Raw genomic sequence first — 21,105 nt, 5'->3', positions numbered from 1 at the left:
CTAGAAAAATTAGCGATAAAACGACGGTAGAAATTAGCAAAACCCAAGAACTTCTGAAGACTCTTAACTGACGAGGGTTGAGTCCAATCATGAATAGCTCGGACCTTGACTGGGTCCATCTCCACAGCAGAAGGGGAAAAAATGAACCCTAAAAAGGGAACCTTCTGTACACCAAAGAGACACTTTGAGCCTTTCACAAACAAAGAATTTTCACGCAAAATCTTGAAAACCATCCTGACCTGCTCCACATGCGAGTCCCAATCATCAGAAAAAACCAGAATATCATCCAGATAAATGATCAAAAATTTATCCAGATACTTCCGGAAGATGTCATGCATAAAGGACTGAAAAACTGAAGGTGCATTAGAGAGCCCAAATGGCATCACCAAGTACTCAAAATGACCTTCGGGCGTATTGAATGCGGTTTTCCATTCATCTCCTTGCTTAATGCGCACAAGGTTGTACGCACCACGAAGGTCTATCTTGGTGAACCACTTGGCACCTTTAATCCGGGCAAACAAGTCTGACAACAGCGGCAAAGGATACTGAAATTGGACAGTGATCTTATTTAAAAGCCGATAGTCAATACAAGGCCTCAAAGATCTGTCCTTTTTGGCCACAAAAAAGAATCCCGCACCAAGAGGGGAAGAAGAAGGACGGATATGCCCCTTCTCCAGAGACTCCTTGATATATGAACGCATCGCGGTATGTTCAGGTACCGACAGATTAAACAGTCTTCCCTTAGGAAACTTACTGCCTGGAATCAAATCTATTGCACAGTCACATTCCCTATGAGGAGGCAATGCACTTGACCTAGACTCGCTGAAGACATCCTGATAATCAGACAAATACGCCGGAACTTCCGAAGGCGTAGAAGTAGCAATAGACACGGGCAGGGAATCTCCATGAATTCCATGACAGCCCCAACTTGACACTGACATTGCCTTCCAGTCCAAGACTGGATTATGGGTCTGTAACCATGGCAAACCCAAAACAACCAAATCATGCATCTTATGCAGAACAAGAAAACGTATCACCTCCCGATGTTCAGGAGTTATGCACATGGTAACCTGTGTCCAAAACTGCGGTTTATTTTCTGCCAATGGCGTAGCATCAATACCCCTAAGAGGGATAGGATTTTCTAATGGCTCAAGAACAAAACCGCAGCGCTTGGCAAATGACAGATCCATAAGACTCAGGGCAGCACCTGAATCCACAAACGCCATGACAGGATACGATGACAGTGAGCAAATCAAAGTTACAGATAGAATAAACTTAGGTTGCAAATTACCAATGGCGACAGGACTAACAACCTTAGTAAGACGCTTAGAGCATGCTGAGATAACATGTGTAGAATCACCACAGTAGTAACACAAGCCATTCTGGCGTCTATGAATTTTCCGCTCATTTCTAGTCAGGATTCTATCACATTGCATTAAATCAGGTGCCTGTTCAGATAACACCATGAGGGAATTTGCGGTTTTGCGCTCCCGCAACCGCCGGTCAATTTGAATTGCCAGGGCCATGGAATCATTCAGACCTGTGGGAATGGGAAAACCCACCATCACATTCTTACTGGCTTCAGAAAGGCCATTTCTAAAATTCGCAGCCAATGCACACTCGTTCCACTGGGTCAGCACGGACCATTTCCGAAATTTTTGGCAATATACTTCAGCCTCGTCCTGGCCCTGAGACATAGCCAGCAAGGCTTTTTCTGCCTGAATCTCAAGATTGGGTTCCTCATAAAGCAAACCGAGCGCCAGAAAAAACGCATCAATATCAGCCAATGCCGGATCTCCTGGCCCCAGCGAGAAAGCCCAATCCTGAGGGTCGCCCCGTAAAAAAGAAATAACAATTTTCACTTGCTGAGCGGAGTCTCCAGAGGAACAGGGTCTCAGGGACAAAAACAATTTACAATTATTCCTGAAATTTCTAAACTTAAATCGGTCTCCGGAAAACAGTTCAGGAATCGGTATCTTAGGTTCTAACATAGGATTTCTGGTAACATAATCTTGTATGCCCTGCACACGAGCAGCAAGCTGGTCCACACTTGTAATCAAGGTCTGGACATTCATGTCTGCAGCAATCACAAGCCACTCAGAGGTAAAGGGGAAAAGAAAAAAAAAAATGAGAGAGAGAAAAAAAAAACTCAGAACTTTCTTTCTTATAATCCCGCTTCTGCAATGCATTTAACATTTAATACGGGCCTGGCAAACTGTTATGACCCCAATGGCGAGGGTCTCAGAGATATCAGTCAGTCTGCGAAGTACAAAAATCCAGCTCATAGGGCAGTGGTAACTGGGTTGACCATATATCTACTCCTAACGCCAACACTAGAAGTAGCCGGGGAACATGCCTACGTTGGTCGCTAGATGTCTCGCGCCAGCCGGAGAGCTAACTACCCCTAGAAGAGGAAAACAAAGACCTCTCTTGCCTCCAGAGAAAGGACCCCAAAAGTAGGATACAAGCCCCCCACAAATAATAACGGTGAGGTAAGAGGAAATGACAAACACAGAGATGAACTAGGTTTAGCAAAGAGAGGCCCACTTACTAATAGCAGAATGTAGTAAGATAACTTATATGGTCAACAAAAACCCTATCAAAAATCCACGCTGGAGATTCAAGAACCCCCGAACCGTCTAACGGCCCGGGGGGAGAACACCAGCCACCCTAGAGCTTCCAGCAAGGTCAGGATACAGATTATATACAAGCTGGACAAAAATGCAAACAAAAACAAATAGCAAATAGCAAGAAAGCAGACTTAGCTTAATCACGCAGGAAACCAGGATCAGTAGACAAGAGCACTACAGATTAGCTCTGATATCAACGTTGCCAGGCATTGAACTGAAGGTCCAGGGAGCTTATATAGCAACACCCCTGACCTAACGACCCAGGTGAGCATACAAGGGATGAATGACATACCCAGAGTCAAATCACTAGTAGCCACTAGAGGGAGCCAAAAGGTAAATTCACAACACTACCCCTGCAATCTTCATATTACACACACACCAGATAAGAAGCTAAAATCCTCATCTTCTCCACAACCACTACTCACTGCTGACTAACTCTAACCAGGAAGCATTACTTTTTGCTCCCTAAACTCCTTCCCACATTAGGCTTGGATAAAGTATGATCCCTTCCTTGCTCAGCAAAAAAAATATAATATTTTTCTAACTGCAGCCTAACAATTACATTTCTTCAATATAATATCACAATACTTTGCATTTATCTCAAGTAATAGTAATATATCATGGAACACATCACATAAAATACATTGCAGTCATAGAAGCATATAAAGAACATAGTATCAGATCAACAACAGTGGATCTTCCGGGAAGTGTCATTCATCTTCTACTCCTTATAAGATGACCACTGCTAGAAAAGACAGTTTTTCCTTCCATGTTTTGGAGAAAGTCTCATGGAGGTTGCAATCATGCTTATTGTCATACAGTGTGGGCTGTGGAAAACAAACCTAATTTCTCTTGTACTGTTTGTACAGGATCATGCATATTGGACTTCTTTAAAGGGACTCTGTCACCTGAATTTGGAGGGAACATAGTTACGCAGGCATGTACTATGGAGGACAGAGAATGAACTTCAATCCAATATTGCAGCCAGCATGCAGCCAGCCGCTAAGGAAAGGGTAAATCAAACACCCGAAAACCCCGCCCCTATGGCTGAAAATTGTTCCCTCCAAATTCAGGTGACAGAGTCCCTTTAATCAAAACTGTATTGCAGTTCAGGTCTTGTTGCTGTCCATAGTAATCAAAATGTAGCTATCATGTCAACATAAAAGCTTCTTGAAAGAATGAGGTCCATTGTTTTCTTCCTTGCCTCTGAAGTGGTATTATCATGGAAGACAGTGGAGCTGATGGTGGATGATGAGTGTGTTGAACAAAGAATTGTGATAATGGAGGCTGATGAACACACAGGCTCATTCATTTATGAGCCTTCCCATTCCAGTTACATGTAGCATATTTAGCTTGGTGCAGAAGTGGTGAAAAACGTGATCAGTAGCTGATGCTAGTATTCAATCTTCTTTGATAAAAATGTGGACAGAGCCTTGTATTTGAACATATTGCAGCAATTTTACGCACTATCAACTGATTAGAAGTGTGAGTATTGTTTATTTCTGCATGTATTTTTCCTAACCTACCATTTATAATCACTGCCTGCCAATACATATTATAACATAGTGAAAATACGGATGCTGTGGTTGCTAAATGAACATTCATTGTACCACAAATATCGTCCAGGTCTGAAAGAAAATTCAGTTGAGAATCTCGTCCCCTCCTAGTAAATGAGCAGCTGTGCACTGGTGCACCTTGTTAATTCCATAGTGCTCTAGGCAGTCTGACCCCCAAATATGCTGATCATGTCCTTCTGAAATTATACTATGCTTATTTACAATATGTGATTTTCATTTCAACCTTTTTTTAAATCAAACTTTATTTGGAATGTTTCACAAGGTACTGTAAGCAGTTTGTTGCTTCATATCAATCATTTTTCTCTGAAGATGAGCAAAGAACAAATAGAAGGAGCAAATGTTCCAACTTTTACACAATGAGAGCAAACACAACTTCATGCATTATAAAAACAATTCATTTTATTCAGATACAGTTAATACAATAACATAATAGTCACACGGGTAAAATTGTAATGGGCACATACTGATGTGGGCAAGATTAATACCATAAAATACATAATGCTTACTGTGGTCCAGGAGTATTGTAATGTAATGCAAGTCAGAAATGATTCAATACATTGAATGCCTAGCGGTTTAAAAGACCTATCACACATGCATTACAAACTTATGAGTCCCACCTTGTCTAAAAGCCCTCCTGTAGTGTAAAAATTTAAGGGAGACCACACCAGAGGAGGAAACAAGTAACTGGATGAGCCTTAATGTAGCTATATTGAGGGAAAATAAAAAAAAAGTGGTTCTGGGAAAAAGGGAAGCAAGAAACAAAAATGGAAAATCCCAAGGTTTTGAAGGAATTAAATTTAACATAAAACTAAATCATATTTTTACACAAGTCCTAAAAGTGGATAAAAATAACAAAATCAAACAAATGAGTCAAAAATATTAGACACTGCCATTTTTAAAATAAGGAAAATGATCTGATATCACATGTCTGTGTGTGGTAAATTTTACATGAGCCTCTGCTTTCAGCATCTGATATGACCCTTGTGCAGCAATAACTGCATCTAAACATTTATGATAATTGTTAATTGCTCCTACACAACAGCTTGGATGAACTTTCTCCCATTCCTTCCTTCAAAACAGCTTCAACTCATTTATTTATTGGTAGTGTTGAGCGATACCGTCCGATACTTGAAAGTATCGGTATCAGAAAGTATCGGCCGATACCGGCAAAGTATCGGATCTAATCCGATACCGATACCCGATACCAATACAAGTCAATGGGACTCATGTATCGGACGGTATTCCTGATGGTTCCCAGGGTCTGAAGGAGAGGAAACTCTCCTTCAGGCCCTGGGAACCATATTAATGTGTAAAATAAAGAATTAAAATAAAAAATATTGCTATACTCACCTCTCCGACGCAGTCTGGACTTCAGCGAGGGAACCGGCAGCGTTGTTTGCTTAAAATTCGCGCTTTAACTTCCTTACTTGAAGTCCCGGCTTGTGATTGGTCGCGCGCCGCCCATGTGACCGCGACGCGACCAATCACAGCAAGCCGTGACGTAATTTTAGGTCCTTCAGGATTTTAAAATTACGTTCCGGCGTTGTGATTGGTTGCGTCGCGGTCACATGGGCGATGCGACCAATCACAAGCCGTGACGTCACGGGAGGCAGGACACGCGCGCATTTTAAAATTCTCCTGCCTCCCGTGACGTCACGGCTTGTGATTGGTCGCGTCGCCCATGTGACCGCGACGCAACCAATCACAACGCCGGAACGTAATTTTAAAATCCTGAAGGACCTAAAATTACGTCACGGCTTGCTGTGATTGGTCGCGTCGCGGTCACATGGGTGGCGCGCGACCAATCACAAGCCGGGACTTCAAGTAAGGAAGTTAAAGCGCGAATTTTAAGCAAACAACGCTGCCGGTTCCCTCGGTAAGGTGCAGGCTGCGTCGGAGAGGTGAGTATAGCAATATTTTTTATTTTAATTCTTTATTTTACACATTAATGTTGTTTTGATACCGATACCCGATACCACAAAAGTATCGGATCTCGGTATCGGAATTCCGATACCCGCAAGTATCGGCCGATACCCGATACTTGCGGTATCGGAATGCTCAACACTATTTATTGGGTTTTCATCCATGAAATGCTCAATTCAGGCCCTTCCACAATGATTCTGCAGAATTAAGGACAGGACTTTGACTTGGCCATTCCAAAACGCTAACCCATTGTTAAATAATATTTTATCACAAATGGTGTCCTCAAGTATTAAACCCATAAATGATTTTTTGGGGTTATTGTACCCTTGAAACACTAGACTACTCACAAACTTGGCAACCCACTTAGTAAAAACACTGTGGAAGCCAAAACGTACTTTCCAATATGAAACAATATTTATTGATACAATCATAAAAATTATTTATAAGAAAAGTGCAAGATCATTAAAAAAGAAGGGACAATAATACCATAGAATGCCACTTAGCACTATTAAAAATAGCATAGCCCCAGTAGTAAATAAATATACTGATTAAAATCACAGATACTGTATATAGTGCAAGGAATGTAAATATATGGATGTTGTTATACTGAAAGATGTTACCAATAGAAAAGCAGCTAACCGTAAGACTCAAATATAAAGTGATTGTCACTAAGACTTGACACCTGTGCTAACATGGGCTGCATGCAATACTTATCATGTAGAGTCAGCAGGGCATATCATGGATCAAGTATACATCAATAAGGTATAGCTGCTACAAAGGGGGTAGATGACATCTAACAACTATCTAAATAAACATAATCCCATAATGCTGGAGCAAACATTACCAGAAATGTGCACTTGAAGAAGCAGTGCAAAACGCGCATCGGGGCAGAGGGATGTCCGGGCTATCCATGTGCACATTACTGGTAATGTTTGCTCCAGCATTGTGGGATTATGTTTATTTAAATAGTTGTTAGATTTCATCTCACCCACTTGTAGCAGCTATACCTTATTGATGTATACTTGATCCATGATATGCTCTGCTGACTCTACATGATAAGTATTGCATGCAGCCCATGTTAGCACAGGTGTCAAGTCTTAGTGACAATCACTTTATATTTGAGTCTTACGGTTAGCTGCTTTTCTATTGGTAACATCTTTCAGTATAACAACATCCATATATTTACATTCCTTGCACTATATACAGTATCTGTGATTTTAATCAGTATATTTATTTACTACTGGGGCTATGCTATTTTTAATAGCTAGTGCTAAGTGGCATTCCATGGTATTATTGTCCCTTCTTTTTAATGATCTTGCACCTTTCTTATAAATGTTTTTTAAGATAGTATCAATAAAAATTATTTCATACTGGGAAGTACCTTTTGTTTCCACAGTATTTTTACAAAGTGGGTTACGAAGTTTGTGATTAGTCTTTGTTAAATAATTCTTTTGTAGAACATTTGTGTTCTTTGAGTCATTATATTGCTGCATGATCCATATTCTCTTGAAGTTCAGCTTATGAACAGATGTACTGATGATTGATTTCAAAATTTGCTCATAACATTCAAAATTAATTGATCCATCAATGATGGCCAACCAGATGCAGCAAAAAATTGAAACTATGATACTACCATCACCATGTTTCACAGATGTGATAGGGTTTTTATGCTGCAGTGCAGTGTTTTTCTTTATTCTAATATTGTGCTCTTCATTTAAACCAAAATCCTCTATTTTATCCTACTTTATCCACAAAACATCGTTCCATTAGCTATCTGGATTGTCCAGAATATTTTTCTCAAATGGAATATGGGCAGTTCTGTTTGGAAAGCAGTTGCTTTCTCCTTGAAATCCTGCCAAGCACTCCATTGTTATTCTTTGTCCACCTGATGATAGACTCGTGACATTAACATTAGTGAATGTGAGATAGACCTTTGGCTCCTTAGAGGTTACCTTGTGTTCCTTTGTGACTTCATAGACTATTTGCTCTTGGAGTGATATTTGTTGGTCGACCACTCCTGAGGACGGTAATAATGGTCTTGAATTTCCTTAATCTATACATACTCTGTCTCTAAAAAGTCCAAACTATTAGACATGGTTTTAGAACATTTTCCACCGTGATGAACATAAAAAAATTTTTTTCTGAGGTCCTCATAAATCTCTTTTGTTGAAGTCATAATAAACTTCCACAATCATGCTTTGTGAAGATCAGATTTTATATCATACCATTAAATGAAAACGCCAAACTACATTCTCATTCAAATACTCTGTATAATTCAAAAGGTTAATTTTCCCCATTTAAAAATGATGAAGTCATTTGTTTTATTCTGTAATCTGATCTACTTTTAGGACTTATAAAAATGTTTGATGGAGTGTTAGGTTATATTTATGCATATGTATGTACAATTGTGGAGGGTTAACAAGCTTTCAAGCACCACTGTAGAATAGCAATGAAAATTAATATAAACATTCTAATAGTTAATTAAATTTGCATGCTAAATTGCACAAATTCTCTAAACCCAATATCCTTTAAGCTATCCAAAAGAAGTTTTTAAACAATTCTACCTTATTTTTGCAATTCAGTGTCATTTCAACTGCTCTACATCAATTCTGCTGACTACAAAATAACGTGTGATCTTTATGAAATTTGGTGTGCTGTATGCAAAATTCACTTCCAATTCCTCCAGTCAATGTCTATTTTTTCCACAAAACTCTGCTTACTAAGAAACTCTTACAGTAATAATGTAACATTATAATTATAATTATATTACTTCTATATGCTGAATAAACAAAAATAAATGCTGAGTATGCAATAGGTGTACTGTAAATAATAGGAAGACTGCTTAAAAAGTAGTTAAACACTTCTGACATCTGAGTTTTATGACTATTTAAGCATCGTGATAAAAACGGCAGAATTCAGTTGTTCAAGAGACTTACAAGATGAAGCAAATTTAACTCTGTTAAAACGTTTTTGTTCAATATGTAATCCAACCTTCATTCATAGACAGTGAACAAATGATCCTGAGAAATTTGTGGTTGTTTTACACCACTCAAACAAAGGACAATTATATGGGTGCATAAACGTTATCATGCATATATTTTGGAGTTTAACTGGGTGACCAGGAAAAACCTTGGCACCACGTAAAATGTGCAGCACATGTTTTATGAACCTGAGACAGTGGACCAAGGCTCAGAGAAAAAGTCTCAGCTTTGGAGTTCTAATGGTGTGGCAAGAGCCTCAAAACCACGTTGGTGACTACTACTTATGCATGGAAAATATTGCAGGCATGAACATGTAAGCGGTTGTATGAACGGTTATGTATATTCCCTTTACACAACCCTGTTAAATAGTTATTTCACTAATCTGTAATGTTTTACATGTGTTTGCTACTGTGAATATTTCATGCCCTGTCTGTTGTGTATAAAGCATTTATATGGGTATTGTTTCATAGGGAAAGCATAGTGCCCATTTTTGGCCACTAGATGCGGCATTCTTGTGAAAATAGTACTAGATAGGAGTTCCACATAGTTAGGAACTAGTTAATGTAGGAGGGGTCTGCTGTGTTGTAAACTAGGAGCATTTCCCAAATTTAGTCAGATGGCCAGGGTGCCCAAACCACCTGCATGGGCTTAGGTGCCGGAATGATAACATCGACCATGCAACATTAATTAAGGGAGAAGCCCAGCCATCTGCAGCACCAGGCCTAAACAGTAGTAGGCCAGTACAGCAGAAGGCAAAGAAGCTTTGGACAGAAGCAGTGACAGTACAGGGATGCAGGTGGCTCCATAATGTGGCAACTTATTGCATGAGCTGATGCCCTCAGATCCAGGGCAAAATGGCTGAGGAAACTCTCAGGTGCAGTGAGTTTGGACCAGGAGGACACTGTGTCACCACAAGAGACAGTACAGATGGGCAGGTCACTCGCCATGTGGCAACTGACTTTGGAGGCTAATACTCTCATGTCTGGGGTGAAACAGACTAGAGAATGCCTAACCATAGTAGAGCTGAACATGGAGGATGTTGAGGGATTATGTGAGATGGTTCGACCTGGGTATATGCTGTGTGACAGAGAGAGAAGTGCAGGGAAAGAGAAGAAATGTGTAATGTGAAACCTGCTGTAATTGCTGTGAAGAATATAGATGTGCTGTGTAAAGAAAATAGTAAAATTGTTCATTTGAAAGTTGAAATGGACTGTGTCTCTGTTTATGCAGAACCAACTATAGGGAGCCTAGAGCAGAGCAGAGAGGACCTTGATGGCATAGAAAGTGGAGCCAAAGGTATGCAGAGTAATGGGCACTATTTTCATGTGTTGAGAGGCCAGGGCTTAGATGCCCCGGTGTCCACGGCCATGACTATGGCCCTGGCCCTCCCTCACAAACACAAGGGCAAAATTTTCCATCCAATACCCAAATATCTCCTCAGCTCTAAGCCCAGTTGTTCACTGTGACAACATTCCTGTAACTATCTTCTATACTAATTTGGAAATTTGGAAGTTGTCAGCAGAGATACTTGGTTTGAGGCTTAGGGAAAATAACCTTCTGGCTCCTAGTACCACATTTATGTATCATAACACAGAAAAAGATCTTCTGAAATATTGCCATATGGATGAGGAGTTTGTATACCGCATCAACGTCAAAGGACTTATTGAGTTAATGGCATGTGATACTCATCTAACTGAAGAATTAACAGTTCAAAGAGAAGTGCAATGTGTGTTGCTGCACAATGGCAATAAACTAGCTTCCATTCCTATTGCTTACCTGGAAAATATGAAAGAAATTTATGAATGCATAAGAACTATTCTCCAAAAAATATATAGTGATCATTGCTGGATTTTATGTGGCAATCTGAAAGTTATATCAATTCTTCTAGGACAACAAAGTGGATACACAAATATTTCCTTGCTTCTTGTGCCTCTGGAATAGATGAGCAAAGGCACAATATACAAGGAAATAATGGCCCTCTAGAAAGAAATTTTTGATCAGTGAAAATAATATCAAGAATGAACCACTTGTTGATCTGCAGAAAGTATTGCTTCCACCATTGAATATAAAATTGGACTTCATTAAACAGTTCAATAGGGTTTTGGATCAAGATGGTGAGTTTATCAAGTGCACTTGTACCAAATTTCCTGTTTTTTCACCAAAGATGTTGAAAGCTGGCATATTCTATGGCATGCAAATTAGGCTTCTAATCAAAGAGAGAGGACTCGTTAATACCATACAAACCATACAAATCATAGAAAAGAATTCTTGGTCTGCTTTTTCTGACATGATTACAGACATTCTTGGCAACTTTAGGGCTGAAAATTTTAGTTCAAAATTTGTTGATTGCCACTTGATTTGCAAACCTGATCATATCTATTCCAGAGCATCCAAGAAGAGAAAATTTGTTCCTGGCAATTAAAATTTACACAATTCTTGCTCTCTTGGTTAGACAATAGACTCATTTTGACATGAAACAAATTTGTTACGTTCAATCACTTCTTCAGAGTATCTTACTACACTTGATAGTCGATTTTAAAACCTTTAATCAAACATTTCTCATTTATGAAAGCAATCGACATTTTGCATATATTTTTACTTGATATTGCGAATTAGCACCTTTTATTTGGGTAAAATCAACAAATATACTTTGCCTAGCAGAATTGTTTTTCAAATATAGATCAGTGAATCATTTCTTAACTTTCTTAGAATTTTTGTGTGATTTTTTGCTACTTTTATTAAATAAATACTGGATTTATCATTTTAATCCATTACAAGAAATACTAAAGAATAACAAAATAACAAATACATTAACGATTTCAGCAGACAGATTCCCTTTAAAGAAAAAGAAAGTTGAAGTGGAAAAATATAATTAAAGGACTGTAAGAAACAACAGCGTTCAATATGCCAACAAAAACTTACTAATTGATAGTTTACTTTATATATCAAGACATCAAAACTATGACTATAAAAAACAGAAATGTGTGAAGTGGAAGGTTTAGCCCTGGATATATTTACAACATTAAATTCGACAGAAGATGTACAAGTCAAGAGCTAGCAGAGCGTTACTTGGATCAGCAAGAATATCTAGAAATGGTCTTCTTTGATATTTTGCTATATATATATATAAAAATATGATTGGCACAGCAATAATATTTTCTTTAACACAGTATAGAAATTAAAATAGAGCAATTTAGGAAAATTACTTATGCTGTCAACAGTATTGGAGAATCATCAGAATGGATATATAGATTATTTATGCATTAACTCAAGATAAATTAATTCTAATTATAAATAATTGACTTCAAAGTGGTGCTCCGAATAGGGTTTTCGCGTTTTGTAGCTCATTGTGTTAATTTTTATTTCTGAATTCCTTATTTACATTAACATTCTCTTAGTCCAATTCCACAATTTTTCTAGAGCTATACAGCCATTCTGAAATGCATATTTAAAGTAAGCACACTAGCCTCTTAAGCTCCAACAGCTCTTATAATAATGTAAGACATTAGAATTTTTAAATCTCCAAGATAAGACGTTTTAATGAACAGTATAAGTATTAAAAAATATTATTTATCAAATTTCAGTAATTATTTACTCAAAAACTATGTGAAATCCTTACATTTAACCCCTTTATCCCCTATGGGTGGCAATCCTACAGCTATTAGCTGTACACTATAACAGACAACTTGCTGCATCAGCCATGATCAGTGTTAGCACCAACCATGGACTTTTAACCCCTTAAAAAGTGCTTTAAATAGTGACTACAGCATCTAGACGGTTAAGAAAGTGTAGGGGTTCCCACTTTAACCCCATCTGCACCCTCAGATCCTGATCATGTAGTCCTGATGTTTGTGATGCAAATTCATGGCCAAATAATGGCCTTAAATTCTTCCAGTTATAGTGACCTGTTCAGAAGTTAGAAACATTTAGGTGGTAAAAATAAATTTTTTCATTCCTATCATGTCACTTTGCATTCATTCCTGAAAAGAACCTGAAGGTTTAATAAAATACCTGAAAGCAATTTTGAATACAATGAGAGGTGCTGTTTTTAAAATGGTATCACTTTGGGGGGTTTCCAATGTATAGAACTCCCAAAGTCACTTTAAAACTGAATAGGTCCCTAAAAAATTAGGTTTCTCAAATTTCCTTGAAAAAGATGAAAGATTACTGCTACATTTTTAAATCTTTTAAAATGTTCAAATGGTGCTGATGTAAATCAAGCATAAGGGGAATTTTATTTATCAATGTTTTTGTGGGGTATGGCTATCTGAATTAAAGGGTTAATTATTATTTATCAAATTTTGGATGTTTTTATAGATAAATAAAAAACATATGAACCTAAATTTACTATTATCATAAAGTATAATGTGTAATGAAAAAATAATCTCAGAATTGCTGGGATATATTGAAGCATTCCAGAGTTATTACCGCATAAAGTATTAACTATATATGTAGACTCCCTGACAGAAGTTATGTTGCTTATCCATGTTATGTAAATAAAAGCTTATAAGTTATAACCTGACGTTAAGTTAATCCATTGGTTGTATAAATTATTCTTTTGAAAGCTGAAACCCTCTGAAATGTGGTTTAGGTTTAGAAAATAAATTGGCATCAATGCAGAAATATTGATCAGTTAATGGACACAGAATGGTCAGATTTTGGCAAGACAAAAGTTTTGTCACCCACAGAAAGTAATGTGATATTCAAACAATTAACTTAAAATACAAATATATGTTGCATAACATTGGTGAATGAAGTTTTGGTGCTATTAGAGTCATGTTTAATATTTTGTGTGACTTCCATGAGCTTGAAGGACTGCATCTGTGCGGTTCAACAATGATTCATACAATTTATTAATGCAGTCATCAGGAATAGCAATGAATGCAGTCTTACATGCCTCCCAGAGTTCATCTAGATTCTTTGGTTTTGTCTTCCAACCTTCCTCTTTCATCTTACCACAAACATACTCAATGATGTTCATGTCTGGTGACTGGGCTGGCCAGTCCTTGAGCACCTTGATCTTTTTTGCCTGGAGGAACTTTGTTGTGGAGATGGATGTATGAGATGGAGTACCATCCTGCTGCAGAATTTGACCTCTTTTATGACTTGAAATATAAAAGGTAGCTAATACTTCTTGATATTTTAGGCTATTGATATTGCCTTCCACCTTGCAAATGTTTTGCACACCCCCATACTGAATGTAACCCCAGACCATAATCTTTCCACCACCAAATTTAACTGTTTTCTGGGTGTATTTTGGATCTATACAGGTTCCAGTAGGTCTCTTGCAGTATTTGCGGCAGCTGTGGTGTAATTCTACTGAAGATTCAGAGAAATCCACCTTCTACCACTTTTCCAGCGTCCATCTGTTTAGCAGGCTGTGGGACTTTGCAAATGTCACACGGTTTTTTATTTGCCTTTTGTTTTGTGCTGGCTTCTGGGCACTGATTCGACCATGGAGGCATAATCCTACAAACTGTTCTAGTTGACACAGGGACTTGAGGTGACCAGGCCTGTTGGAGCTCTGCTGCAGTAGAAGAGGGGCTTGCTTTGGATTTTCTAACCAACAAACGTACCTCCTGAGCAGTTGCCTTGCAAGGTCTGCCGGACCTGGGCTTGTCAAACAGATCTCCAGTCTCTTCAAATCTTTTTTTAATTCTTTGTACTTGACGCTGAGACACATTAAAGGTGCCAGCCACCTCTGCAGTGGATCTGGTCTTCAGCCTCTTGATAATCCAGGCTTTGGTCTCAGGGTGTATTTTTGGCATGTTGTCAGAGCTCAAGTTGCAGTTCAAGTGAAGGTCCGGGGTGCTGGGTTTCTTTTTATACACACACACTAATTAACCAATCATTTACTGAGCACAGGTGAGGATGTAAACTAGGATTGGGTGCATTATATGACCAGGCAACAAAACTTTTGTGTTGCCAAAATCTGATCATTCTGTGTCCATTAACTGATCAATATCTCTGCATTGATGCCAATTTATTTTCTTAACCTAAACCACATTTTGTAGGGTTTCAGCTTTCAAAAGAATAATTTATGCAACCAATGGATGAATTTAATGTCAGGTTATAAGCTTTTATTTACAACACATACAAATATGTTATTTATTTGAAATTGTATTTTAGAAATATCATTGATGTCACATATCTGAATTATTTTTTATGTTTTAAGAACTGTTATTCTACACAGATTTGTAAACCTCTATATTTTCTCTTGGCTTCACGCATATGCTAGAGATGAGTTCCATGTAATGACCAGATTTAAAAAAAACATGATTTCATCATACACTTTGTCTTTGTTATATCCATCTATATGTGGCTATCCAGTGGTTTTGATATGTATTACAGGCTGTTAATAGTTTTGCCAGAAAGTTGGAAAACTAAATTGAATTTCATCTGAGTGAAACTTGAATACTTACAAAAATTAAGGTATATTAAAGGTAACCACTACTGTACATAGAATCTCAAAATTACTTGGCCAGTGATTTATGTAAAAAATAGTTTTTAAAGTAGTGAATTAAAACTTCCAATACACTTAAATAATATTAAGCAACATAAACTATGTACTGTATACATTCTCATCATGTTTCTAAAGTACAAATCAAGCATAAAGGTTAATGTCTTTTTTGCATATATCACTAGTACAGGTCAACATGTAAAATATTATAATATACATAATTATCAGCTTTTATCAATCATCTTTCACAGCAATAAAATTTTTTTGTAAATGTTAAGAAACCTTTAATATCTTAACTGGGTAAAGAACTATGTTCCAGACATAGAAAAGAGAGGGTAGGGAACGTTGCTTCATATGTCTTGGTCTCATTGTCTGTATTGCAGTTTAAAGAGGACCTGACACCTATTAAAAAAATCTTCAGCATGCAACATGAAAGGGAATGGAAATCCAGGGAGGCATATGTGGTAAAATTCAGAAAAAACTTTATTATCAAAAATGAATAAACTTCATAAACAAAGATGGAATCACCAGTGGAACACAGACTAACGCATTTTGGCTAAGGAGCCTTATTTATTAAAAAAAATAGAGTTAAATACCTTGTATAAACCAATAAACCTGATCTCCCCTGATTCTCCAGCTCTTTTCTGTTTGGCATTGTGTCACTCCACAGCTGAGATATTCACATTTGTTGCTTTTTCATATGCAATATGGGGAATTTCTCCCTACAGTCCATTGAAGAATTTCTTTAGTATCTTTTCTGGGGTTATGCACTTTCATCCCTTTCTCTCAGATGTTGTCAATCTCAACTAGGCAGCTGATATTGCAGTCTAGACGATGCCAAGCTGTGATTGCCAGCATCTGGGAGGGAGTGGTGAAAGTGCACAACCCCAGCAAATACACTGACGAAACACCCAGTTGCAATGCAAGGAGAGATTTCATGTATTGCATGCAAAACGCAATAAATGTACATAGCTCAGCATTAGAATGGCAAGTGGCAAAATAAAAAAGATCAGAAGAATCAGGGAAATTTAAAGATTTCTAAAAAGTATTGAGCTAATTTTTTTCAGGTCCTCTTTAAATAAAATCACTATGTCTCATTGACTTACGCCAGAAAGTATAGTTCTGATGCCAAACAAGAAAAAAAACAACCAATTGAGCATAGAAAGAAAGAGAACATATGTTCTTTTCTTTCGTTTACTTTCTCATTTGATTTTTATTAAGCCACATTCCAAAGAACCTAGATTGGCAGGAGCATCATAAAGTAATCCATAATGAAAGGATGGTTTAAATACTAATGATGCATAAGTATAAATTTGAGACTTTTCAGTTCATTTCCACAAAGAGTAAATTTAGGTATAAAGATGTATGCATGGCAATTTTTTGCATTATTAATTTTCAAAATAAACCACTGTTATATGAATACTATATATTTAATTGCTGAAAAATAAATATATAGAAAATATTTTTAAGACACATATATAAAGATGAATAACATTAAATTAAAATTAAAATGTTACTGCCTATCCCGACACAGAATTACAACAATGCAGCATATATGGAAAGTTAAATCTAATTTTGATAATATACAGCCATTACTAAAAGCAATTTTGGAGTTTAATGCATACAACTATTACATTTTATAATAAACCACTTTTATATATAGTAGCTTTCATGACAAAGAAGAATTAAGTTTACTTTGAGGAATTCTACTCAAAATAGAACCTAATACACTGTTAGCCCTGGTAATACCAACAGAATGTTTTGTCTGTACAATTTGCAATGACATTTAAAACAAGTCAAAAATAGTGTGCAACAAACTTCCCTTATCTGTGGCCTGGAATAGGTATTATTTTCACAACTAATACAACAATTAACAGTAAAATAAAGATGATCTGTAATGGGAAAATAGTGATCCAATTTCAAACAAGATAAATTAGAAAGGGATTATAATAAATATTGAGTTTAAAACAAGATGAAGCTAAAAAAATTAAATGCACAAAGAAAAATAAAGATATAGACTTTCGTAGAATGTCAATGATATCATGATGCAGGAAGATATTCCAAATTCAATCATTTTTGTTGTGTTATGTGTGAAGAGTTGACTTTCTGCATTGTAATATTTTTTGAGTGTTAGTTTGAGAAATGCTGAATTGTACATTTATGCTAAATTACAGTTATTGTAAAGTAGAAACAGCTATTTTGAATGTTGGATTCAATGTGAAGTATAAGTAACAGAGAAGTTAAATCATGTAGCTATATGGAACATAAAAGTGCTCTAGTAGCTAAAATTGGTTACATAAAAATATCCTAAAAGCCAAATTTTCAAATAAGCAAAAATGGTTTCCACCTTCAAATTATTATCAATTAGAGATTACATTAATAGTTATAAAAATAATAATCACTGACCTGATACCCTTGTTTAGCTCCATGGTCCTCATTGCTAACAGATTGAGAACTATTTGGAGTGAGAACTATTAAGTCATTTTTCCCTTGCATTGAGTTGGAACATACTCTATATTGTGTGTGCTGAGAATACATCCAGCTTCCTCCAGTGTTAGAGCAAATCTTGTAATTTTCCTTCAGGTCATTGACTTCATCTCTGTATTTTTGCCATTTTAGCACAGTGAACGCAATTAAAGTAATCAGAAATATACTTGAAATAACACAGATTGCCACAACCAAATAAATATTTGCATCAGAAAACTCATCGACATCTTTTCTAAAATCCTGATTATCAAATTTCATCTCTTCTCCAGAGTCCACTAAAGAAATATGAACTTGTGTTACTGCCGTCATGACAGGTTCTCCATGGTCCTGAGCCACTACCACTAATCTGTACTCATCGTTATCTGACTCAATAATTTGACGTTTTAAACTGATTTCTCCAGTCTGCAAAGAAATAACAAATGGTACTTTTCCTGTCAAATCCTTAAAATAATAAGACATTAAGGCATTGTATCCAGAATCCAAGTCTGTTGCGCTCACTTTAGTTACAAGATGTCCTGGTTGTGCTGACTTTAGAGTTTTTATTTCCAGAGATGAGTAGAATGGAGAAAACATGGGTGCATTATCATTGATGTCATTGATGAAGATATTTAGTGTCAGATTGGAGTTGAGTGGAGGGAAACCGGCATCTGTGGCTTTTACATGACATTGAAAAAACGTCACCTGTTCATGATCAAAGGAAACTAACGCAAACATCTTCCCATTCTCTGGATTAATGGAAATATAAGAGGATAAAGGAATTCCATTAATAAAACTATCAATAATTGTATACGTAATGAACGAATTCTGGCCTATGTCCAGGTCAGAAGCTGAGGCTCTGTAGACAAGAGATCCTGGTGGGTTGTTTTCTCGAATAATGATTGTGTCAACTAACTGTGAAAAATGAGGAGCATTGTCATTTACATCACTAATATCAATCTTTAGCGTTTTTGCAATAGACAGCGATGGAAAACCTTCATCTCTTGCAACTATGACAACTTCATATTGATCCTTAATTTCTCGATCTAGCGGTCCATTCACAGTCAAAGAAAAATCCCCCGTAAATGCTGGGTTTATAATAAAAGGCAAGTCATTGGAAGATATTTGGCAGCTAACTTTTCCATTTGATCCTGAATCTCTGTCATGGACACTGATGATGGCAACTGTTGTGCCCTTTGGAGAATTCTCTGGAACAGGAACTGATAATGATGTCACAGTCATCTCAGGAAGGTTGTCATTGACATCTACAACAGTTACCAGAACCTTACAATGTCCAACCATTGGGTGATCTCCATTGTCAGTAGCATCAACATGAATTTCATATATTTTTGTTTTTTCAAAATCAACTTCACCCTTTACTCTAATTTCTCCGGTGTGCTTATGTAGACTGAACATCTTTTTCACGTCCTCTCTTATTGTACTACTTAATTCATATGATATTTCTCCATTTCTTCCAAGATCAAAATCTGTAGCATTCAGCTTAAAAACCAATGTCCCTTCCACAGCATTTTCAGTCACACTACATTGGTAAAATGCTTGATCAAACACAGGAGCATTATCATTAACATCTTCCACAGTAATGATAATATGTGTTGTACCACTTAGCCTTGGTTTTCCTCCATCATAAGCTGTGAGTGTCAGATTGTGCACAGACTGCTTTTCTCTATCAAGGGCTTTCTTAAGCACAAGTTCTAATGATCTAATTTCATTGATATATTTTTGAAAATCCAAAGCAAAATAATCACTTGCACTGAGCTCATAATTTATGATGGAATTTGTTCCAAGATCTGGATCATCAGCTACCTTCAGTTGGAAACGAGATCCTGCAGGTCTGAGCTCTGAAATGATCATATTAGTTAAACTGGAGGAGAATACTGGACTATTGTCATTGATATCTTCTATTTCTACATCTACACGATACATCTGCACAGGCTTGTCTACAATAACCTGCAGAGGAATGATACAGAATGGTGTATCTGGACACAGCACTTCTCTGTCTATTGTCTCTTTAACAAACAGGATTCCATTCTGCAGATTAACCTGGAAATATTCCTTCTCATCTCTAGAGACAATATGTAACATTCTGGAATTAATCTCACCTATATCTAGTCCAAGATCCTGAGCAATTCTCCCAACAAAGGTGCCATGCTTGGATTCCTCAGGGATGATATAATGCAGCTGACTCAGGACCACATCCCAATACATATGAAGCAATAAAAAATGGACCAGTCTTCTCGGTAGGTAATAATCCTTATTTTGTTCAAGCATTTCTTGAATTAGCAAAAGATGAATTTCTCCAATAAAAAAGGCACTTACTCAAAATGAAAATACACAAACAAGAGAAATTCTATCATGGCCGAAATTTCTGCAGCAAGATGCTCCGTCAGAGGTAATTACAGAGAAATATATAAATATAATGCTGTATGTTGGTATGCAGTACCATCTAGTGACTACTGGCAATAATGCAGTTGCTTAATGTGAATATGCTGTTATTTTACAAGTCTTTCATAATTCTTCATCTTTTCTAGATAATATTTAATTTATCAATATATAAGTCCAACTTTTGAAGAAATGAGCAACAACTTTTGTTTTTTTTCGATTATGTTAGCATTAGAAATTCACTGTCAAATCACTTTTTTTTAAATGAACATCCAAGGTTTGTAGCCTAACCTATAGTGATTTAAAAATGCTTTTTAACTTTTCTGTTGGATGCCTATGAATTTTTAGTAATATCATTACTTGTTACAGCTTTAAAAAATGTCAAACAGATATTAAACATATTAAAATTAAAATTAAAAGTGTAAAAGGAATTGAAATATTTCTCATTAAAATTGTAAATGTTAAGACATAACAAGAAATAATATTTTTTAAATCAAACAAATTAAAAAAAACATTCTGGAGAAGACATATTTGCAAAATTTGAGTAGTTTTCAATTCCTTTCAAATAAATTCAGTCATCTATAATTTTAAAAGTTTCTTTGTAGTCTATAATCAACCAGATACATAGTCCTGCATAGAAGCTACAGATACATAATTGTAGCAGAGCAGAT

General features: G+C 36.6%; 1 protein-coding gene across 4 annotated transcripts in view; it reads right to left on the bottom strand.

Moving 5' to 3' along the window:
* LOC143776623 (protocadherin alpha-C2-like) overlaps positions 1–21,105 on the bottom strand; it is a 513,355-nt gene that overhangs the window by 399,282 nt on the left and 92,968 nt on the right. The window contains exon 1 of one of the 4 annotated variants that reach the window (XM_077266150.1): positions 17,978–20,378. The exons of the other annotated variants lie outside the window; for them this stretch is intronic. Within the exon in view, the coding sequence (XP_077122265.1) occupies positions 17,978–20,323 (2,346 nt within the window). The 5' untranslated portion in view covers positions 20,324–20,378. Of the gene's footprint in view, positions 1–17,977; positions 20,379–21,105 lie in introns of those variants that run through there. 4 annotated transcript variants of the gene reach the window in all.

This window comes from Ranitomeya variabilis, chromosome 5, assembly GCF_051348905.1.
Source record: "Ranitomeya variabilis isolate aRanVar5 chromosome 5, aRanVar5.hap1, whole genome shotgun sequence".
NCBI classification, from domain to species: domain Eukaryota; kingdom Metazoa; phylum Chordata; class Amphibia; order Anura; family Dendrobatidae; genus Ranitomeya; species Ranitomeya variabilis.
The sequence above is the reverse complement of the archived record's forward strand: the minus strand, read 5'-3'. Positions and strand labels throughout refer to the sequence as shown.